We start from the raw sequence: 25,227 nt of genomic DNA on the forward strand, positions 1-25,227 counted from the left end.
CATGATTTAAATGACAAAACGGCCAATTATAATTGGTTTTAATAATAATTATTATAATATACAGTTTGTAAAAACAATTAAATGTTCATAATTTCTAATTTAATAATATTAATTGGTTCATAACCTTTTACGTCTATATTTATTATACCCTATTACCATTATTTTATTATAAACATTTTTCTTTTCGTTTTTCTTCTTCTGGAAGTTTTATTATTACTTCACCTTATGATTACTTTTTTTTTTAATAAATTAATCTAAGAAATAATAAGCTACAGAAAATCGATATGCAATTTTAATATTTCAACATAATTATTTATATTTAGGTAATATTTTAAACGTAAATTACTACATTTCTTTAGCAAGTAGCTATACAGAATAATTGCTTTATAATGATCCATGCATTATCTTTAAAAATATAAAACATAATATAACTTTTTCTTGTTAAAAGTTAATAATAATAGAAAAATTTAAATTATGATAAGTTAATTATGATAAGATGATTTATAAATATTTTATTATAATAATCATAATTATACGATATTGAACGTAATTAATATGAGAAAAATTATTAATCCTACATATTAGGAAGATAAAATTTTAAGTCTTGATTATTATTTATAGGTAAGTAAATTTCACAAGGTATTATTTAAAATAAATTAAATATTTGAAAAAGGAATAAAAAGAAGAAAGGCATTTACGCATATCTAATAGTCAATAAAAATTTTTTGTAGTAATACAAATAAAAAAGCTCTGATGCTGTTCCCCCACGATAATATTAATCATACAAGGTTTTTTATTCTCTCTTGTTGCAAAGTCATTTTACCGCAACTGGACTGAGTTACTGAAAAGTGAAGTTAAATCACTTTTTTTTTTTTTATAAATTATTTGATTTAATACAAGATTAAACAATAAAAACTTATTAAAAGTATTTAAAGCTGTAAAGTAAATAAAATTTCTGAAACGTGTTCTAAATTATCCATGACCATAAATTACGCTATGTATTAAAAATTTTAAATATGTTAACGATAGTTTTAAACTTGACAAATGGTGAACAATTTTTTGAAGTTTATTAATAGATGTATTAAAATTAAGATTTTATTTATGTAATTATAAGATATAATATGATATTTACTTAATATTTTAGTTAAAACTGAAAACCGATGTTTTGATTTAACTAAAACTTCCAATCTACAATTACACATAAAAATAAATTGTTAAACTATAAGCATAGTATGTTAAATCTATAGGTAAACTATTAATTTGACAATAGTTAAAATAACAAAATATTTGTTATCCTTTCAAAACAAAGTTTTCAGTAGATATTTTTATATTAATAATTTGATTTATTGAATTAAAAAATTGTTAATTATTACTACAAGCAGTTTGTACTGCCAATTAACTAATTAAATGTTTATAAATGTTTTACTAATATTCGACTGTACATTTTTTTATTGAAGTTTGTTGAATTTACTGATCATATTTTTTTGAGCTCTGGTATAAATCTGTAAACATCTTTTTTTCAATTAGCTCTAAGCATTTACAGCCGGTTTTTAACAAGTATTTTAACACTATCATTTTTTTAATCTTTTGTTTGCTCTCCCTTTTTAAGAAAAGGGACTTTTACAATACTTCAAAGCACATTGTTAAACCATACCCAGCTCAACTAGTGTTCAATTACACGAATGCTTTATCTCATACTAGGACAACGAGAAAATTTCTTTCAATACCCGGATTTTTTCTTTGAAAGATCCTATTACAAAAATACAATTTAATGCCTTCAGGATGTTTTCATTACCGATATCTCACACAAATGACTCCACTGTGTAATATCGATAGAACTATAAATTACACTTATACTATAGTATACAACTTATATCACACAGTTTATTAACCGTCTGCTTCCGATTAACCTCAGTCAACGTTTACGTTAAAAAATATAATAGTTGAATTTAAAGTGTACACATAACTCATATTAATACAATCAAAACTATTGTAGGAGTCATTGTTGTAGTTTATTATTATTAAATTCTATCACTTTATCAATTAAATTATTAATATCAATTGACAGTGATCGTTGATCTTCGTCATTGACATGATCGTAGATCGCTTTAAAACTACATTTTCCACATCTTTGTCTCTTTCACTTTCTTTTACATATCGACCTCATACTCCATACAGCTTGAATTTTTTAACATATTTGCTAACTGCACCCTTAACGCTGGGTTTGATAGCGACACATGTAGCTATATTTTCAGGCTGCTCCTTCCACACGACGTGAGGCACCTCATCTTGATTTAAAGCTTCGACAACACTCAACAACGCTGGTTCATCGGGTACCTTAAAAAATTGATAAATTATTATTTAAATCATTTTAGAAATATTTATCTAAATTTAAAATCAAAAATATATTTAAAGTAATATTAGTCACAAATGTTTAACTTTTATTACATTTATATAAAGTTAATTATTTTATGAAATGTACTTTATTGATATTTGCTCATTTATTTAATAAATATAAATCGAAAATTATACAAAAGGAGCAAAACTTTTATAAAAAAAAATGGTATTTTATTGGAAAAAAACCTTCATTATTTAAAAAAAAAATTAAGTATGAATATTAAAAATATTTTTGCTTAATTGTTAATTGTTTGTATCGAGTTGCGTTTTTTTTTTACTGTCCATAAAGTTTTAATCTCTCACAGGGTCAATTTTGCTGATCAATGGATCAAAAGAACCCAAATTAGATCTAGATAGAGAAATTTCTTTCAAAAATTCAAGTTTTTTGGAGGTACTTTTAGATTAAATAAATATAATTGTTCTAATGATTTGTATTCGATGAGAAATTATTCGCAAAGTAAAACAATATTTTTTTTTGTTAATTTAATTTTGTGGAATACTATCTAAGAAATTTTTTTCACGAAGTACTTTTAAAGTATAGACGTATTTCAAAAACTACACAAAAATTCACCCTTTCTCCAAAAAAAATTTCAACAAAGTTTTTTGAAGCACAGTTGTTTTTGTTGTACTTAATTGTAAAAAAAATTATATGATAGTGATATTAATCACTGTCAGATATTCCGACTATACTATATATTTAATTATTTTTAAACTTATTAACTGATAAATAGGAATCACTCACTTCTAATACGACTTTGTGCATATTTCCAAGATCTCGAAGGTAGGCTTGTGTATCCGGATCGGAATAATAAGTATGAGTGACTGCCACACAAGCATGACAGGCTTGAGCTATTACCGCTCCGGAGGGCCACTTTAAAGATCTAGCCAGATCACCACGAATCAGGACATATTGAACTAAAGATGTCATTTGGTGTCTAAAAATTTAATGATGCAATCATTAGTCATAATTAAAAATTAATTAAATTTTAAGACTGGGTAAAAAAAAAAACTAAAAGTGATTTAAAAATATGAAATTATGTACATTTATTTTTATGAAAAATTAAAAACTATTTAATAATACAAAAAATGTGTATAAATTTCAACATTCGTAAGAATTTCTTCGCCTGTAAACGGCCACAGCTCTAAGACGTATGTCTTCAAAACACAATCCAATGTCTATTTTCAAATTTCGTACTCTAACCTGTACATCTTCTCGCATCAGATCAAAACACATAGCAACAATGCCCATGCCTAGCAAAAGGTAAATGAGTTTTATAACCAACGTCATGGGATGATCGGCACCAGCTTTTGAATCCGGCATAGGGCCAAAGTTTTCAATTCCGATCTTACAAAGACTAGTCACACAAAAAAATGTGCTATCCATAATAGACCAACCCTCTAATGTATGAAATGTTATCGTGCCTGTTGCCACATATGCTACCAATACCCAAAGGCAGGCTGTGGATGGAACGATTACTCTAGACTTTTGCGGCAATTGAGAATTGTAGCCATCTCCACCTGCCTTATCTTCCATGCTACACCGGTACAGACACGTGTAAACCCATCGGAAAGTCTGAGCCAGCACCTAAAAAATATTTAAATAATGACCAACTATGGTTAATATATTTTTGATAATTTATGACTAAAATTTGAAATAAAATTAAGTTTTAATCATTAAACTTCTACTGTATAGTGAATTAAATTATAAAATATTTCATACTACAATATTACAGTATATTTTTATTCAAATAATCGTGAATTATTAAGAACATGTAAAGGTTATTTATACTTTTAATGATCAATAATATTTTAAAAAACACAGCACAGGGGAGTTCCCATTTACGGGGAACGAAGGAATTTTTTTCAATTTTTGAGGGTAATTTCTTTGACTAGATACGATTTGTGATTTTTTGACGTATCATTGAAAGAAATCGGTTCGGTGAGAGCTGAGAAAAAGTGGTAACAGACACAAAAAAAAAAAATAATAAATAAACACATTTTAGTAAAACCAATACCTTCTCAGCTTCACATCGAAGCTAAAATCCAGTTGTTGAATTATTGAAAATATGGAAACTTTAAGTAAAATATTAGATTTATCATGTACAATTATAAACTATTAGATACTACGTAAGTTTACTATACTTTTATGTAAATATAAATATACATAGTGGAATAGATCTAACTAACAACTCTTATAATATTATATTTTATTCCAAAACATTGAATTTTTAATTAAATAATTTCATATATCATAAATTTAAATATGTTTTAGATAATGTGTTCTATAATCTTTTGAATAATCTTAATTATACTACTAATTGTTTTTTCAAGTCAATTACAAATGCTTATTTAAATGTTAATAATTTTCATGGAAAAGAAATCGCGTACTGTTTATAGTAAATAACGTAATAAGTGTTTACTTCCGTAATTAACATTATATGAACTAATATTTGATACCAAAGGAAAATTGTATAAAATATCAAAATTTAACAAATTTCAAAATGCTACATAAACGTAAATACTGGATTAAAATAAGTTTGTGGTATCAAAATTTTTCTTTAAAAATTATCTATAAAATGTTTTTATAAAATCTTCAAATCTCAAAACAAATTTTAATAAAAAATTAATTTTTAAAACTTTTTCTGTAATTGCGAAAAATAACTTAAAACATATTTTAAATATAGTCCTATATTGTAAAAATTGATTAAAAAAAAAAAAATTATAAAATGTTATGTAGATCATAAGTTATATGAGTTGTCAGTCAGATCTGTTTCACTCTGTATATATATTTTTTAAAAAGTAGTGGCTAGAAGAAAAACTTCAATGAAAATTAATTTCTTCCGAAGTACATTGAACTTTGAAATTGGGAAACTAGCCAAGTAAATACTATATGTAATACGAATATTCAAAAATCTGTGGAACAATGTGGTGTTATTAAACTATTTAATACCCTTCATAAATAAAATTATACCACTTTCATTACTACCATATTTTTCTAATTATTATATATTTTATAGTATACATTGATCTTTTTCTCACCTTAATCCCAACTACTTGGGATCGGTCACCCTTATCATAAACTTCCACTTGACACATTCTTCTACATCATCTACGATCACGATTAGCCATCTTCATATCGCATTCAATAACATCTCTCCATCTCTTTTATGGTCTTCCTCTACCTCTTCTTCCTTCAACATTCATTTCTATAACTGTTTTTACAGCTTCCGATTCTTCTCTCCTCATATCATGACCAAACCTTCCAAGTCTATTTTCTCCCATCTTATCCACGATTGACGCTACACCTATACTCCCTCTTATATGTTCGTTCTTATCCTATCTTCTCTTATTAAAGTCTACATTGATACACTAGTAGATAAATGGAAACTGAAAGCAACCTTGCACGTCTTTATATATATAGTCTATTCAAACTAAATTGTTTAAAATATGTTTGACATCAAGAAAAATTTAAACGATACATTTAACTATCGGTGAAATTTTTTTCTTAGTTGAAATTACTGAAAATAGTCCAAAAAAATAAAACCATTACAATAAAAGATGACCTAAGCAAAAAACTACCACTTAAAAATTGTTATCATTTAAATCCTAATCGTCTAAAGAAAAAACTTAAAACTGATATTTGTACACATATAAATATTTTATAAAAATTTGTTTCAAAATAAAACTATGATGTTAATAATATAATACATTCATTTTAAAATTTTCAACAAAGAACAGAAAAATATTTTTTTATCCCTCATTACCTTAAGAAAACAACTTTAGAGGCATTTTAATTTACTAGATGAGTTTTTGATTAAAGTGGTCCTTACATACACCATAAAAATGATTTACATAAGTTTTTGGCGATGCTAAGTAGTCAAAGTATATTTTATTATACTAATATATCTTATTTGCGCTTATGCCTACGTCTAAACTCAAATCCAATATAAAATGATAATAGCGCAACTATTTTCCATTAAAATGACCTTTAAATTGACAATTGATAGAATTCATTGTGAAAATTAATTTTAAGGATAAAATAAAATATAATAAGAATTATTCTATTTTATACAAAAAATCTATACAATGACTAACTTTTTTAATGGTGAGAAGTCTGAGTGCCCTTAAGTCCCCTCCTTAAGCCTCCCTGACTCTAAGTGCTATAAATTGAGAGGAAAATATAGACTTTTATTGACTTACTTTTCCCATGTTGCGAAAATAAAGTACGTACAAAGGTATGCCGTATATGGCGTACACTACAGTGGCAACTTTGCCCTGAGGTGTCTTAGGTACGACGTTACCATATCCATTCATTGTGAAAATAGATAGAGAAAACATTAAGGCGGTAGGGAAAGACCAAGTTTCCTCGGCCGTTCTACCGTCGTAGCCCTTTTTGACAATTACAGAAAATTTCTCCTCAAAGTGCCTAAGCGCCAGCGTAACTTGACGTGTCCAGTTACCCTTACTGAGTACGTTAAATGTCTGAGTGGCATTCCAAACGTCGGCCGAACAATTGTTTCGGAGCTGTTCAACCAAATACTTCTGTGCATCGCCGGCTTGGCCTTCAATCTGCATGAAACAAAACGCACCTACCACCGCGTAGCCAACCACTAGGCCACCGACACCGACTTGCGTACACATAAACGCCACTAACTTGCGGCAGCACTCTTTTAGTCGCTCCTTTGGGTTTTCGGTGTAAAGTACCACCGACGACGACCCGGTACTGCTTCTATCGCCCACCGGCAACATTGCACGGTGCTTACTAACATCTTTGTCTACTGGACTATGCAAAGCACAGACATGGCGGCCGACGCAGCATTATCCGTGCCAAGTAGAGTCGCACCAAAATAGAAACGGAGCAATAGGCGTGCAACGCTTGAATTCATTTATACTGATATCAAACGATAAAATTTTATTTGTTATTAGCTACCAGTATAGCCTAAGTAAACATATTGTTTTAGATTACACGAGTACAGATAGATAGCACCAAAAACTATTCACTTATCATAAATCTTTTGATAATGGAAATATAGTTTTTAATTAAGCGTCATAAATATAAATTGTAAAATAATAATAACATTTAACGTCAACAAAGCAAATAAAATTATGTTTTTCTTACTTACTAAAGAAAGAATTAATTTTTAAATAATTAAAAAGAAGCTGAAGGTATTCACTATTGAAACATAGTTACACTTCAAATTAGATACGATTTTAGCTTCGATGCGAAGCTGAGAAGGTATTGGTTTTACTATGATGTGTTTTTTTTTTTTTTTTTGTGTCTGTTACCACTTTTTCTCAGCTCTCACCGAACGGATTTCTTTCAACGATACGTCAAAAAATCACAAATCAGTTTTTATAAACAATACAGTTTTTTCATGAGAAATAGTATTTATATACATCTTTCATTGGGTATACTTTTTTTTTAAATCAGACCATTTCCCTATATATGGGGGGGCTTAAAATATAAAAAATGCATATATAAAGTAGAACTTTTTCAACTTAACTTTTGAAAGTGTTCCGGAAGGTCTGACACTTTTATATATATCTTAAATTGAAGCTTATGTAATATACTTTAATTTGAAAAAAAAAAATTGACCTCTGGACTTGTCTTCATGGTGAAAACGGCTACCGTATGCTATTTTTGTGTGAAAATTCTTGATTTTATTATTTATATTATATTTAACTTTATAATGCTATAACTTATTGAAAAGTTTATGGATCCACACAATTTTTTTATGAGAAATAATATTTTTTAATAAACCCTTTTTCATTCGACATACTTTATCTTAATCGAGATATTAATAAGGAACCAGCAGATCAAGTAGCTTTTGGAATAAAACACCAATTTTTTTAAAATTAAACACTATCTAAAGATTTGCATCGAAGCGTTTATTTTTGATAGTGATTTTAATCACTGTCAGATATCATTATACTTGATCCAACTATGCCACGTCACCACTGTGCCGCGACCCCCCTGTGCTGGGTTTTTTTTTCACAAATAAAAAATACTAGCTATAAGAAGATAAAATGTATGATAAATATAAAACATTATCTAATAACTAAAATAATTAATATTTTACTGTACATCAATAGTAATTATATAGTTTTTATGTAAATACTATAAATATAGATAACCCGAAACAAAAAAAATACATAAATTATTATAAATAATATATATAAATATAATAGTTATTTAAATAATACTAATTAATATTGAATCGTGTAAAAGAAAAAAAATTTAGATTAAAAAATTTGTAAAATATTATTTTCATCTTCTTCTTCTTCTCCATTTTCATAATAATTAAAATAGTCAACGTTATTAATTTCGTTTAGTAATAATCATTAAAAGATATTTGCTCTGATTCAGAATTTAATTCACTTATACTAGCAGATAAATCGGAATTAAAGTTAAATCCAAGTTTATAAACACATTCCATTTTAAAATAAAAAATCAATAAGATATACTTTTCTCTCATATATGATATAAATGTCCCCTTGAAAGTTGAAGAATTTATATAATTCTTTCGTAAATCTTCCAATTTTGGTATTGATGGCTCTTCTTCAACACAAAAATTTTTTTCTCCCATTACATTTTTATTTATGTCTTCTTTAAATTTCACAATAGGTTCAACCATTTGATCAATAGCAGATTCAACTTGTTCATGTTTTTCAATATTACATTTCAGTACATTGAAACGTTGATCCATATCCTGACTACTTGTATTTTCATATAATTCTATTAAAGGCGTATCAAGAAACGAGACATCTACTATTTTCAGAGATTTCATGATCAAAATTGCCTTAAAAAAGAAAATTGTAGATTCTATTATAATTTTTACTTCTACATAAAGACGTTGTGCGTCATCAATATCATAGAGTTCTGTATCGTATTTTTTTAACTCAGTTACCATATATACAATATAGGTAACTAAATCAAGCAAATTATGAGCATACTTACACATAATTATCGAGCTTACGTGTTTATCCGTCAATATTATCTCATTTGAATTCATTATGTCATTATATGATAAAGACTTTCCATTTTCAATTATTTTAACATTTTTGAATAACTCCCAGCCTTGGTTTTTCGTTATTGTTTGGGCGAAGTTAGGACCATCATACTGTAAGGTCAGTTGACAAGTAAAAAATATTATCAAAATAAAAACTTGAATCATGATTAAAAAATCCGGTGTAACAACTTCAAATACGTTAAGTAAAAATATTTTTGATAATTTAAACATCTTATAAAGATTTATATTTAAAGTTGTATTTTTTATTTATTTTTAAATATATCTTTTATAAAGTACATAAAATCGGTTATAAAACATATTTGTAACTATTTTCAGTTATTATTTGTATATAGTTTTATTTATTTTGTTTTTTTCTACTAAGAAAAATACATGTATTGTTTTAAAGACGTGAGGTGTTTTGAATACTACCAAAAATTGAAAATAAAATAAACTTGACATGCTGTTAATTTTAATCCCTCCTTAATTATAATAGGAGTAATTTTCATGTATTTTTATTTCAAAAAACTAATAGAAGTAAAAATAAATATTTAAATAAATTATCTGAAATTTTTTTTCTATAATTAAGTAAATTATACATTAGGGTGGTATTTATTTATATTTAGTGATTTTTTTTTAATAAATTTGATTCTAAGTAATCGGAATTTTGTTTAATACAGTATACAGAAAATATTAGTGAATTTTGAGCGTCCTAGGTCAACCCTTTCACGTGTCTCAATGGGGTTGAAAATTGACAAAAAGATATTGAAATTTAGTTTTTTGTATATATCTTTTTAATTATTATAAATAGAAAAAAGGTTAGTGTGCTCATAATTTGCTTGATTTAGTTATCTATATTGGATATATGGTAACTGAGTTTAAAAAATGCGATACAGAACTCTATGATATTGATGACGCACAACGTCTTCATGTACAAATAAAAATAATAATTTATTAAAAAATTATAAGATTTACGAAAGAATTATATAAATTCTACAATTTTCAAGGGGACATTTATATCATATATGAGAGAAAATTATATCTTATTGATTTTTTATTTTAAAATGGAATGTGTTTATAAACTTTGATTTAACTTTAATTCCGATTTATCTGCTAGTATAAGTGAATTAAATTCTGAATCAGAGCAAATATATTTTAATGATTATTACTAAACGAAATTAATAACGTTGACTATTTTAATTATTATGAAAATGAATAATCTACAAATCTTTTAATCTAAATATATTTTCTTTTATATGATTCAATAGTAATTAGTATTATTTGAATAGCTTAACACTTAATAACAAATGACATCAAATTTTCAAACTTCTAAAATAAGGACCACTCTATTACACATATATAAATAAAGTTTATTCCATATAGAAGCTTAATAGGTTCTTAAAACTATGTTTTAAAGGACAATTGAGCAAAAATGTATAACTCTAGTGCCAACAAGTTAACAATTATAGTGATATTGCTGAATGTTTAATGAAAATTAAGAATAATGCTGACAAAAATTAATACCAAAAAAGTTTGTTATCATTTATCACAAATTTCAAATTTAAAGAAACGTTTTAATAATATGCTTTCCCTATAGTGCTATTGTTTGATGTTATTGCAAGAAATGTGTAATATATTATATTTTATAATGAATTTATTCCAATTAAACTGACTACTGGTCTACAGGTAATTTAGAAAAAATGCTGAAAAGATGAGTTTTGGTATTCACCTTAAATGATTGGTTTTTAGTAACATACTTGTTGAACGCAGCGCTCGGTGGTATTCACGTTGGTTCGTTAACGTTCGTGGTTATATTTTGTCTTAAGTCTTTAGCTATATCGAGGATAAGGAATGAGCTGAATGGACTGTATCTTTGAATGTAGAATGAATTTTACAATATATAATTATAACAATTAAACGTATTATACAAGAAATATAAAATCTTATATACACCAATGTGGATAGGGGGACACTTAATACTAATGCCACAAAGGCGCTGATATAAACAAGTAAAAATGATACAAGTTAGTAAGTCTTAGAAAGATAGATGAATAAGCATTATACTTATCGGCTAAATAAAACGGCTGATGATAATGTTGAATATTGAAAAAATCAATTAAAGTCGAATGCAAGTAGCTGACCAACGTGACAATATGCTGTGAACGACATTTCAATGTATCTTAAAAAATATATAAACTCAACGGCGATAAACTGAACGAACAGAGTGCGACAATCGCAAAGGTGATATTTTTCTTTTACAGCAAAACGAATACGAAATTACTGGCTCGCAAACGCTATAGAGCTTATAGCAGAAGAAGCGTTAAGATGGCTGCGACAATGCAGACATAGAGAGAAGACCAACAACAACTCGATGTAACACAACGATAACATGAATAATCACAACACAATTTCTTGACAGCATATTCGACCGATGTGTATCCAACAATACTAAAAATCCCTTAAGATAAGATACCTGCTAGCTCAGATATGTATTTTATCTCATCTTGCATTTCATTACGCGTTAATATAGTAATTGAAGGGCTTACTGCAACAACCAGATAAATCCACTTTTTGAAATTTTTCAGGACAATGTAAATTTTGTTTAAAAACTATTATTTATACTAAAATAGTCTCATCAAAAAGTATTTGAATTCTACACTCATTTTTACATACATATTTGAAAAAAAAATTATTAATATTGAAATATTGTTAGTCAAAGTTGAAGGGAGCATGAATTTATCTAGTTGTTGCACTGAAAAACACTTTATTTTTTATTAGTACTCAAATTAAGTCAATTTTATTCTTAAATATATTTGGATTTTTAATGCTATGATTATGTATAAATACTAAATAACAATTTAAGTTTTTATCTGGTTGTTGCAGCAAGCCCTTCAATTGTGCACTTTATTTATAATCTGTCCTATTTAAAATTTTTAATAGATCTCTAGGTATTCAAAATAAGTAACCAAACGAGGCAAAAAATAAGCATACTTTTATACAAAGTGATTATTTTAACGCTAGCTACTTGTTTCTCTCAAAAGAATACATTTTTTGTGAAATTTGAATTTGATTTTTGTTAGTTACATATGTAAATCTATTTATCTGTTATAAAATATTTTTAGATCCTTCTCTTATAGGGGTGTCAATTTAATTTTTTTTTAATGACAACATACATATATAAATAGCTTATAAAGTAGGAAATAATTTTATTAAGAAAATGTCTGGTCAACAAAAACTTTGAGTCTTATATATTAATATATCTTATGTCTTGAATGCTCTCCTCCTACCGCCTTGATACAAATTTGGGAATATTTTCCGAACCATGTATATGTTGAAAAAGTATTATATTTTGGATCGACAAAAGATAAATTATATCACTATTAGATACAAAGCGATTAATATATCACTATAACTAAAATGTTAGTTTCGTTATATTAGTTAAAAACTAATTGATTACGATACGTTCTATAGCTTATAAAATAATCTAAGAAAAAAATTGGTCTGTAACAACAATTGAACCTGTATATCGAAAATTATTAACATTTTTATACCTTATTCAGAGTAGAAGCGCGCCATAAAAATGTGTATTGATAAAACTAACAAATTTCGCGCCTTATCTCAGGTCATTACTTTAAATTGTTAATAACTTTTGAAATACTGGTCCAAAAGTTTAATTTTTGTGTTAGTTATAATACCAAAGCATGTGACACTAACTCTTATCTAGGACTAGTTGTTAAAAATTTTAATTAAAAGAAACGCTTTTTATATGCTATAGTACTAGTGTTTTACGTTTTTACAAGAAATGAGAGAGGTAGTACACATAATAATGTGTATATATATAATAATATACTCATCAAAATTTTAAATAAAACTGTTGCCTTTTTATAAAATAATAAAATAGCAAAATTATGACAACCAGCCTCGGTCTCTTTTACAAATTATCAATTTATATAAGTATTACATAACTTTTATATAAGTGTTTATAAGTCTCACACATAGTAATTGCGTTAAAACCTTACAATTTAGTTAAAGTATGTCATATATAAGTTTACATAAGTACACTTAATTCGTATATATATACTTTTTTAAGAGAAAAAATTAATATTTCATAAGTAGTATATGTATGGCGGGTACGGGCCTTCATAGGTGCCAACAATGACATCATCTATTGTTCTTGGGGAATAATGGATGCACAGGTCAGATGCAGTCCGTCATGGTGACGTCACACCTGACCTACCGTAACCCTCACAGTCGCGGACATCGAGTCGGGCGACGGTTACGTAGTAGCGAGGATAGACGGCATTGACGTCTTAAGCTGCTACGCGCCGCCCAGCTTGCCGATCGCCGGACTCCTCGAGTCCGTCTCCTCCTGCCTAAGGGCGAGGAGGCTCGGGCGGCCACGCGACGGCTGCGGGTAGCTAGTGGCAGGGGATTTTAACGCCCACTCCCCGGTCTGGGGGTCGGCGGTCACGAACCAGCGCGGCGAGGATCTGTAGGACCTCATATCGGACCTTGGGCTGGTGTCGGCCAACAGTTTTTCCGACGTTCGAGGGTCACTCCGCGAGCTCGGTAGTGGACGTCACGCTGGTGTCCTCGTCGCAGCACCCGCACGTGACCGGCTGGTCGGTTCTCCCGAACAGGGAAAACCTCAGCGACCACTGGTACACGATGTACCAGTGGCCACGGCAATCGCCCTCCTCGAGTCGGGCCCCGCGAGCCGTTTCACGGTGGGCGAGTGAGCTGGCGGGTCAGACCGGGCACAGACGTCGACGCATACGAGACGGGCTAGTTGCTCGCTCAATGGTCGGCGCCCGAGGTACCGGACCGGCACGTCTCCGCGAACGAAGTGACGGAAGAGTTGGACCGAAGGGTGGCCGCAGCCTGCGACTTCGCCCTTCCGGCTAAACGACCGCCGTCGACTCACGGACCGCCAGTCCACTGGTGGAACGAGGAGGTGGCGGCCAGGCGGGAGGAATGCGTCAGGGTCAGGCAGGCCATGACGCGCTCCAACCGATGGCTTAGGGACCCAGAATCCCCGGACCCGAAGGAGGCTCTGAGGTCGGCCCGCAAAGAGCTGAAGCTCGTCATCAGGCGGGCCAAAGCGAAGTAGGTGGAAGAAGGCCAGGTTGGTGCTTCTGAGGAAGGGTGACAAGCCCGAGGGTCTCCTCTCGTCGTACCGACCGCTCTGCATGTTGGACGACTTGGGGAAGATCCTTGAGCGCCTGCTCGTTACTCGGATTGAGGCCCACCTGGCCAACGTCGGGGGGCTGGCTGAGGGCCAGTTCGGTTTCAGGAGGGGGAGGTCGACTTTAACCATTGACTTATGACCTTTATCCTTTAACCTTTAACCTATGACCTTTTACCTGTCACCTATGACCTTTAACCTTTGATTTATAACCTTTAACCTATGACCTTTTACCTGTCACCTATGACCTTTAACTTTTCACCTTTAACCTTTGACCTATGACCTTTTACCTGTGACCTTTCACCTTTGACCTTTAACCTATGTCCTTTGGCTAATGACCTTTTAACTTTAACCTTACACCTTTTGATCTTTAACCTTTGGTCTTTAACCTATGACCTTTAACTATTGACCTTTAACTATTGACCTTTAATCTTCATCACTCATCACCCAAACAGCAGGCTTGCAAAATCATAGATAACATTCTGACGAAACACGTAGTAAAACCTTTTACGGTCTGAGACGTGGTATATTATAAAGCATACCATTTATCTAACAAATAAAAAAAATTTTGTGCCAGCTTCGCACCGAAGTGGTGGGACCCCGACAAATTAGCGGTAAAAGTGGGCAAGGGGTGTTTCTAATAAATCAAACTTCATATTGCAGTCACAATTGTCACCTTTGTTATAAATATGTGTTCAAAAATCCAATTTATTTTACTATACCTAACACATTAATTTCAAAATCAACAAACGACGGCTTTTTGTACTGTACAAATAGTACGCATCAATAAAAAACGTATATTATATTTCAATGTTTCAAAAATAAAGGGTATATAGTAGTACACAAACAACAAAAGGTCAATGCTGTAAACAATAGAGGACTTTGTAGTAATGCTGTGAGATATTGCGCCTACGTGTTAGGCACGTGTTCGGTGGTTTTTTATCTAACACAACGACTGTCGGAATGTTTGGAATGTGTAGTGAAACCACATAGATGGGGTATTCATCATTTACGAAATATCGAATTAAACTTAAACGACAGCATCGGGTTGAAATGGCACGTCGGTATACAGGGTGATCCATTTAACATTGAACAGCAAATATCTCAAAAACTATTTATTATTTTAATAATTTTTTTTTTTTAATTATTTTAGTTACATAAAACTCTACATTTATCCATGATCAGATAATTTTTAGGTTCATCCCTTATGCCTTAAAAGGGTACCAACTTTTTTTTTTCAAATGGAAACATATATTTTTAGTTAGATATATTGATAGATTTTTTTTTTTTATAATTTTTAGCGTTTGAATTTTTCATTTAAGTCGATTAGTTTGCATGTTATTTCACTTTAAAGTTTTGATTTTTTTTACCTATATATATGTATAAAACGGGTAGACTTGTAATACAGGTAGTTAATTGCAGCGGTTATGATGGCTCGTAAAGACACATATTAGATAAGATAAGATATTTGCTGGTCAATGTTAAATGGATCACTCTGTATAGGGTTAGGACATATCAAACGCGCGTACTATACACACGTTTAACCGTTTGCGTGTAGGTACTCTGGAAAATGAACTTTTTTTTTTGATCGACCTGACATCGATTTGTCAGCTGTGGGATCCGACGATGGAGTTAAGGCGCGTTGTAGTACTATATAGGTCGTACATGACAGCGTCATTGCCGACGGCACAATCACGACGTGATAGGGCAAGTCATATGGCTCAGCTTATCATAGCATAGAGTAAAAGCGTGATGTCATAAGGCTGTAATATTATGAGCAAACTGTAGTAAGTTCAGGTATGAAGGAGGTGGCCGACGCGGTGGCGCGGGTGCGGGGCCGGAATACATCTCCCGGCCCCGACGCGATTCCAAACCGGGTGTGGGGGTTGGTCCACGACCTCGCCCCGGAATGGATACGCGCCGTCGCGAACGGCTGCCTCGCGGAGGGTGAATTCCCCACGAGGTGGAAGAAGGCCAGGCTGGTGCTTCTGAGGAAGAGTGACAAGCCCGATGGTCTCCCCTCGTTGTACCGACCGCTGTGCATGTTGGACGACTTGGGGAAGATCCTCGAGCGGCTGCTCGTCACCCGGATCGAAGCCCACCTGGCCGCGGTAGGGGGGCTGGCCGAGGGCCAGTTTGGCTTTAGGATGGGGTGGTCGACGGACGACGCGGCCGCCCACTTTAGGGACCTGGCCCTCAGGGCCGAGAACGGACCGGACTTTGGGGTGGCGGTGAGCCTGGACATCCGGAACGCGTTCAACTCCGTGCGAGAATACATCCTCGGAGCGCTGGACGCGTTTCGGGTGCCTCCGTACCTCGGGCGGATGATCCGGTCGTACTTTGGCGACCGGGTCATCACATACGAGAGCGCCGCGGGCCCGAGAACCAGACCTGTGACGGGAGGCGTCCCACAAGGGTCGGTTCTCGGGCCTCTGCTGTGGAACATTGCGTACGACGCGGTGTTCCGCGTTCCGCTACCGCCAGGCGTGCACGTCGTCTGCTACGCGAACGACACGCTGGTAGTGGCGGAAGGCGCCTCGTCCGAGGAGGCTGGATCCCGGGCGAACAGCGCGATCAGCGCAGTCTCCGCCTGGATCCAGCATGAGGGGAGCGGACTGAGCCTCGCCCTGGACAAGACCGAAGCGGTCCTGTTCACGGGCAGGTACAAGTTCGCTTTTCCGCGGCTCACCGTGCTGGGGGTGGACGTCCCGCTCAGGGATTCCATGACGTATCTGGGCCTGGTCTTCGACAAACGTCTGATGTTCGGGCCGCATATCACCCGTGCGGCCCAACGGGCCCAGAAAGTCATGGACAGCCTGGTGGGGCTCATGCCCAATCTGGGAGGACCGAGGGAGATGCGGCGTAGACTCCTCGTCAGCGTGGTTCACTCGGTCCTCCTGTACGGGTCCCCGGTCTGGGCGGATACCCACGAGTATTCGCCCAGGAACCGCGAAGCCCTGATCCGGGTGAAGAGGCGCGCGGCGATCCGGACCGTATCGGCTTACCGAACGGTCTCCGGAGTGGCGGCGGGAATACTGTCGTCACAGCCGCCCGCCGATCTGCTCGCCGCGGAACGGGCCGCCAGACATGAGCTCCGCCGAGAGCGCGGCCGGCCCCTCGAACCCGATGATCGGTTGGCGTTCCGGCGGACCACCATGCTCCGGTGCGAGGCGTGGGCCCAGGAACGGGACTCGCTGGAGTCCCGTCTGGGGTCCACGATCCGCGTCGGGTCCTTGGCAGACCTGATGTTGGGAAGCCGGGAGGCGTGGAGGCTCGTCCAGGCGTTCGCCGAATCCGTCCTGAAAAGGAAGGAGGAAGCCGAACGCCTGAGGCAGCGGCAGCCGCGCCGCCCGGTGCAGGAGGACCTAAGGCGCTGGTTTAGGCCGGCGCCTTAGGTATTCGTGTGTTTATGTTTACGTGTTTGTGAGTTATTTTATGCCCCCTTCGCAAAGTCCTGCCCCCACCTCCACGCGGTGCAACCCGGGCAACGGATCCCGACTTTTGGGATCCGGCTAACGGGGGAGGCCACACCACGTTGTGAATCAGCTCTTGATTAATTTCGGGCTGATTCACAACGTGGTGGTGTGAGTTTTAGAGACGGCGTAGGACGCCCTGAGGTAATACCTAACGGTAGTTCCGAGGCGGCCCACATGTAGGCCGGTCGTGTTATAAAAAAAAAAAAAAAGGTATGACGTCACCATGACGGACTGCATCTCACCTGTGCACCCATTGATCCCCAAGAACAATTGTTGCGTAATTAGTCGGTACCTTTGAGGCTCGTAGCGCACCTATTGTTTTCCGAGAACAATAGCCCATTGTTCTAAGAACAATAGTTCATTGTTCTACGAACAATAATTGACGTCATTGTCGGCATCTTTGAAGGCCCGTACCCGCCATACATATACTACATTCTTATTTTACAAAATTTAAGAAACAAACAAAATTACATCGAAAGTTCTTTAAATTTGAAATACATAAAAATAATATAAATATTTCGGTTATAGGAATTTGATAAAAAAATTTATTGTTAATAAATAACATAAAAATGTCAAATAATTTTAAATTCTAGTACCATAAAATATTTTTTATTGTCATTAAAATTTTCAATCTAAAAATGAACTTTTTTATTCAATTTTAAGTTTAAGAATAGTTGAAGAAACATATTTGCATTTTAGCGATATCAAAAATCCCAAAAATACTTTTAAATATTTTGTTTGGCAAAAATTAAATATTTTAATTTGTCTACAAAGTAATTATTAACACTTAAAGTGTTAATATGTATTAATACGTATTTCCTTACAAATGTTTTTACTGACTATAAAATTATTAAATAAAAGTATGTTAAATACACAAAAAAGGTTATCAAGATATTTTGTACACCGCCTTTTCAGAGGGGTGTCGAAACCCTCTGATATCCTCCTTAGATACCTCTATGGTTACAGTATAAGTAAGCCAAAATAAAAGCTAAATTATAGATATTTAACGATATCTTTTTAAAAAATTAAAAACTAACTTTTCATTCTTATTATTTTTAATGTTCAAAGGATATAAGATTTATTTTATTTTATTATAAAAAATTTCAGGCTTAAATTATTATTTTTATATAGAATAAAAATGTGTTAATAATAAATAAAAAAATTCTGTCATAAAATTTAAATAAATTTTTACATATCATATGACAGTTATCTATAACTTAAATCTCAACAAACTCAACATTGAAAAATAACTTTAATTTCTCGCAGAATTCTTATACAATTTATTAAGTTTAAAAAATAAATTAGGTGAAAGAGTGGAATAAGTTGACTTTTGGGACCAGATGATCTACTTAGATTTAAAGAAATATGGTATTGTTAGCGAACATTATATTGAAATATTTTTAAATATATTAACCAAATAATAACAAATGTTTTGATAATAATTTGAATTAGCATATATGCTAAAATAATTAATATTTATAAATCGCCCTCATCTTCTTTTCAAGAATGATATAATATTGTTGTTTTACTGCGTAATGGTTTTAATTTGAGCGTGAATAAATAAATACATTTTTTATGTAATAGTTAAAAAACGTTATACTTAAAGGTATATCAAACTGATTTGCCCTTTTAAATATTTTACAATTCAAGTTTTTTAAATTATTCGATACAATAATTAAAAAAATTGTTTTTGATCATTTTTATAATTATTTATGAATAATTATTCATAAAAGAAAAAATGTTTGTACCAAACTAATGCATATTCTTTTAACGTCTTTTCAATCTGCATATTTAAAATTTAGAAACAATAAAAAATCTAGTAGTTTTTTCATACGTTAGTATAATACTTGTAATGACATATTTAAAATTTAAAACACTTAAAAAATAACACAAATATAAGACAATTGAAAATAAATAACAATAAAACAATACAATTAAAAATTTTAAAAATTTGACACGATATTATATCAAAATAAATATTTATCAAATGTGTAATCCTGTAAAGAAAAAATATTTGGATTAAAATATTATGAAATTACCGATTTTCATAATAATTAAAATAGTCAACATTATTAATTTTGTTTAATAATAATCACTAAAAAAAATTAGCTTTGGTTCAGATTTTAATTCACTAATACTAGCAGATAATTCGGACTTTAAATTAAACCCAAGTTTAGAAATATACTCCATGTTAACATCATAAGTAAAGGTAATATATTGCTCTCTAATATATGATATAAATGACTCCTTGAAAGTTGTAGAATTTATATAATTCTTTCGTAAATCTTTCAATTTTGGTATTGATGGCTCTTCTTCAACACAAAAATTATTTTCTCCCATTACATTTTTATTTATATCTTCTTTAAATTTCACAATAGGTTCAAGCATTTGATCAATAGCAGATTCAACTTGTTCATGTTTTTCAATATTACATTTCAGTACATTAAAACGTTGATCCATATCCTGACTACTTGTATTTTCATATAATTCTATTAAAGGCGTATCAAGAAACGAGACATCTACTATTTTCAGAGACTTCATGAATTGAATTGCCTTAAAAAAGATAATCGTCTTTTTTTTTATATTTTTTATATCTACATAAGGATACCGTGCGTCAATATCATTGAGTTCTGTATCGCATTTTTTAAACTCAGTTGCCATATATACAATATAGGTAACTAAATCAAGCAAATTATGAGCATACTTACACATAATTATCGAGCTTACGTGTTTATCCGTCAATATTATCTCATTTGAATTCATTATGTCATTATATGATAAAGACTTTCCATTTTCAATTATTTTAACATTTTTGAATAACTCCCAGCCTTGGTTTTTCGTTATTGTTTGGGCGAAGTTAGGACCATCATACTGTAAGGTCAGTTGACAAGTAAAAAATATTATCAAAATAAAAACTTGAATCATGATTAAAAAATCCGGTGTAACAACTTCAAATACGTTAAGTAATAATATTTTAATGAATTTTTTTTTTTTAATACGTCCCTTATAAAGTCAATAAAATCGATTATAAAACATATTTGTATCTATTTGCAGTTATTATTTTTACATAGTTATAATTCATTTAATTATTTGCTTCTGGTTAATTTAAACAGAATTATTTTAGAAGTTTAACAGATTCTTAAAGCCATGTTTTAATTGAGCTGCGGTTAACTATTATAACGAATAATTAAGTAAACTGCCAACAAGTTAGCAATTAGAGTGATATTGCATTGATAGAGTGATATTTTGGCAGTAGCCTAATGTATGTTCTAACATCTTTTCAATCTGTATTCTTGAAAATTTATAAATAATAAAATTTTATGTTTTTGTTTCATACGTTAGTATAATACTTGTAAAGACATATTTAAAATTTAAAACAATTAAAAAATACACAAATAAAAGACAATTTAAAACAAAATTATTTTGACACAATTTTATATTAAAATAAATATTAATTCGATATCATTAATAATACTTTAGAGCTAAATTGTGATGAAACAATAATATAACACTTTTTTCTTTATTTTCGAAGTAAAGCAACATACAGAAGTTTGCCATTTATACTAAAGAATGCAGTAATGATATTATCCTTTGATATTGTGATATTTTTTTTGGGGATAAGTTCTTGCCCTCTATAATAAATTCAGAAAACTATAATTATTGTTATATAAATATATTATTTAGGATAGGAAAAAATTTTATTTAACTCTGCTTCATTTTAGTATTTTAGATAATCAATTGATTTTTTTAAATTAAAACCCGCATATAAAGACAAAAATGTATGACATTTCCAATTTAACTTATATGTTATTATCTATTTAAATAAAAAAAAGGTAAATTTTTTCAACACTTAATTAAACTAGTTAAATAGAGAAATTAATTTAAAAAAAGGTTAATTTTTAATAGTCTAGTTTTTAATTAATTATTATTCACCTTTAAATAATTTATTTAAGGCGAATACGAATATAAAGAACATTAAGTGGCTGTAGAAAAATCAATTTTTGACCATACAATCCAGTAGTATACCTAGCGAATTAACGTAAAAAAGCGTACTATAACATATATTATTCTTAAATACGAACCAAAAAAAAAACCTTAATAAAAATTGTAATATAAAGGCCAGTAATATAAAGAGCTGGACCCAATCTGGATGGGTATAAAATTTATTTGGACTGGGCTCGAGTGGGTATAAAAATCAAGACGGCCCATGTTTAACATAAATGCACTTAGCCGCAATAAATTCAAAAATGATAAAAATACAAACTTAATCGAGCTACCATAGTTTTTCATAAAAAAATAAAAAGTGCAATTGTACAATATACACATGCAATTCTTACTGAATATTTAGGTATTTTAATATAACTAGTAATATATGATCAGATTATATTTTTAGCGATAAAATCTTGAGATTATTTTCATGAAATCTGCAGTTTATTGGGATTTGTAATTATTATTATATATATGATAAAATATTTGATGGACTGGGCTTAGGGCCTAATAAAATATATTCAAGTGAAGAACATAACCTGGAACGTTTGTCAACTGACCAATGAGCCGACTCTGGTAGGTACACTAAGAAGATTTAAAGGATTAGGTGTTTGCAATCTACTAATAACTATACATTAGTAAATTGAAATAGTACACCAACCCATAATTATTGTATTAGATTTAATTTTTAAAAAATAATAACAAACATGTAAAAATTTATAATTTTTATTAATTAAATTAACATAATTTAGAATCATCATATTTAGACATGATTTGAAGTGTTCAATTTATAAGGAATAATTAAAAAAGAAGAAAAACAACAAAATTATAATTTAAAAATAAAAAACAATTTGCAAAGCAAAACAAAACTTAAATATTTAGGTCTGTCTAAATATAAATAACAGTGAAATATGTTTGGTAATTAAACTTCTATATTTTCAAAGTAATTATTAGCCTATTGGTTTTTATTAACTAGTGACTTTATGCATAGCACTAGCTAGATAACCAACATTTTTACTAGTAACACCTGCCATTGATATACGTCCATCGTTAGTTAAATAAATGCTATGTTCTTCAATTAATTTTTTTACATGATCTTTTTCTAAACCGGTATAACAAAACATACCAATTTGATCAGTAATGTGATTCCAGTTTCTAGTAGAACCTTCTTTTGCAAGTAATTCCTTTAATTTATTTCTAACTGATATAATTCTATTTGCCATACCCTTTACTTCTACCATCCATTGATTTTTAAGTTGAGAATTAGATAATATCTCAGAGACGAGTCTTGCCCCATGAATTGGTGGATTTGAATACATTCCACGAACTACAATTTTGAGTTGAGACATAATTCTTTCAGCTTCTTCAGTATCTAAAGAGGTTAATGTAAACATACCTACACGTTCTCCATACAAACCCATATTTTTGGCAAATGATTGAGCTAAAGCAATTTGATGACCATCTAATAAAAATGTATGCACAGCTAGAGCATCATGGTCAACATTACCTGAAGCAAATCCTTGATATGCCATATCAAAAAATGGGAATAACTTCTTTTTTTTTAATAAATCAGATAACTCTTTCCATTGTTCAGGCTTAGGATCGACTCCAGTTGGGTTATGGGCACAAGCATGAAGTAAAATAACAGATCCAGTAGGGGCTGATGATAAGTCTTCAATCATTCCAGAAAAATCAAGACCACATGTTTTTGGATCATAATATCTGTATGTTTTTACTTCTAAACCAGAAAACTTAAATATTTGCCCATGATTACCCCAAGTTGGGATAGGAACCCAAATAGTTTTAAGAGGAGCATATCTTTGCAAAAATTCACCTCCCACTCGTAAAGCTCCAGTTCCAGATATTGATTGAACAGATGCATAACATTTGTTTTTTACAATGGGAGAATTATCAGATAATGCCAATTTAATAGACTCTGTACAAAATTCAGCAATACCATTAATTGGTGCATACTCTTTGTTTAAGTTTTTTTTCATAATATTATGTTCAGCTTGAATTACACTAGGTAAAACATAAGGGTTTCCATTGTCATCTCTATATGCACCTACACCCAAGTTGATTTTTTGTGGATTTTTATCGCGCTTAAAGGCTTCAGTAACTCCTAAGATAGCATCAGGAGGTCCTTGTTGTACATTAGACCACCATGATGACATCATTCTAAAACTTCCTTGTTGCTTAAATAAAGCAGAAGATAATTGCTGGCATTTTGACATGGACATGGTTTAAAATGTGAAGTATGATTGAATGCAGAATTAAGTACAGTATCACAAATAGTATCTATAAAATGAAAAACACAAAACGATTTAAAAACGGAAAACATAACAAAATCTTAAACATAATCACTGTTATAAATGCAACATATCATGACAACAGTTGAATAAATTACTAGATTACATCAAGTAATTTATAGACTCACGCAAAAGCAATATTTTAGTACCAAATCACTATTAATTAAGGAAATTATTCAAAGGACTAATATTTTTCCGTTATTTTTCAATCTAATAATATAAAGACTAAAATTTAGAAACTATAAAGAACTAAATAATTATAACTCATGGATCAAAAATAATTAATTTTTTTATAATATAGTATAACACATTGAATTCAAACATTTGGATGATATTGACTATTTATGATAAGTAACGCATAAAATCTAACATTATATTCGAAATTATAAAAAATAAAAGGAAAAACTAACATTTATTTTAAACCAGAGGTAGACAAAATATTAACCAAATCACATTTTAATGAATGAATTCAATAATTTAGATAATTCAAAACACAATTTTTCAATATTTTTAAATTTTAATAATAATTTAATATTTCATAATGACAAATAATAATTTTTTTTAATAAAAATTCAATTATTTAAATCATTATATTTCAAAATTGAAACACTTTCACTTACAAGTAGTTTTACAATAATCAAAATTGTAATGAAAAAAAAAGGATATTAACTTACCTAATTTTTTTCAGTAGTTCCAACTATTTTTTGTGCTCTTGACCAATTGAAATAGTGTTAATTATTCAGAACATTAACAACGACATTAGAATTTATCAAAAGATATTAGTTACGGATATGTTGTGTTGAAGAGGTTAAAGCCAAAATTTTTAATGTTTAACAATAATACATTATTATAACATAACCTACAAA

At 31.1% G+C, this 25,227-nt stretch overlaps 3 protein-coding genes across 3 annotated transcripts; all 3 read right to left on the bottom strand.

The window, feature by feature from the left end:
• Positions 1 to 1,990: 1,990 nt before the first annotated feature.
• Positions 1,991 to 25,173, bottom strand: LOC126902720 (putative peptidyl-tRNA hydrolase PTRHD1). Its single transcript, XM_050680290.1, has 3 exons — positions 25,036 to 25,173; positions 3,140 to 3,332; positions 1,991 to 2,337 (listed from the first exon to the last, which is right to left on the bottom strand). The coding sequence occupies exons 2-3, from the start codon at positions 3,323 to 3,325 to the stop codon at positions 2,164 to 2,166; spliced, it is 360 nt and encodes a 119-aa protein (XP_050536247.1). The 5' UTR covers positions 3,326 to 3,332; positions 25,036 to 25,173; the 3' UTR covers positions 1,991 to 2,163.
• LOC126902718 (TWiK family of potassium channels protein 7) lies at positions 3,344 to 7,199 on the bottom strand. Its single transcript, XM_050680287.1, has 2 exons — positions 6,598 to 7,199; positions 3,344 to 3,982 (listed from the first exon to the last, which is right to left on the bottom strand). Exons 1-2 carry the CDS (start codon positions 7,144 to 7,146, stop codon positions 3,497 to 3,499), a joined length of 1,035 nt encoding a protein of 344 aa, XP_050536244.1. The 5' UTR covers positions 7,147 to 7,199; the 3' UTR covers positions 3,344 to 3,496.
• On the bottom strand, positions 22,763 to 25,185 carry LOC126902715 (aspartate aminotransferase, mitochondrial). The gene is made up of 2 exons (XM_050680285.1): positions 25,036 to 25,185; positions 22,763 to 24,350 (listed from the first exon to the last, which is right to left on the bottom strand). The coding sequence occupies exon 2, from the start codon at positions 24,290 to 24,292 to the stop codon at positions 23,021 to 23,023; it is 1,272 nt and encodes a 423-aa protein (XP_050536242.1). The 5' UTR covers positions 24,293 to 24,350; positions 25,036 to 25,185; the 3' UTR covers positions 22,763 to 23,020.
• Positions 25,186 to 25,227: the final 42 nt, after the last annotated feature.

The sequence above is a fragment of the Daktulosphaira vitifoliae genome, unplaced genomic scaffold (genome assembly GCF_025091365.1).
Source record: "Daktulosphaira vitifoliae isolate Bord-2020 unplaced genomic scaffold, ASM2509136v1 Scaffold_3, whole genome shotgun sequence".
Taxonomy (NCBI): Eukaryota; Metazoa; Arthropoda; class Insecta; order Hemiptera; family Phylloxeridae; genus Daktulosphaira; species Daktulosphaira vitifoliae.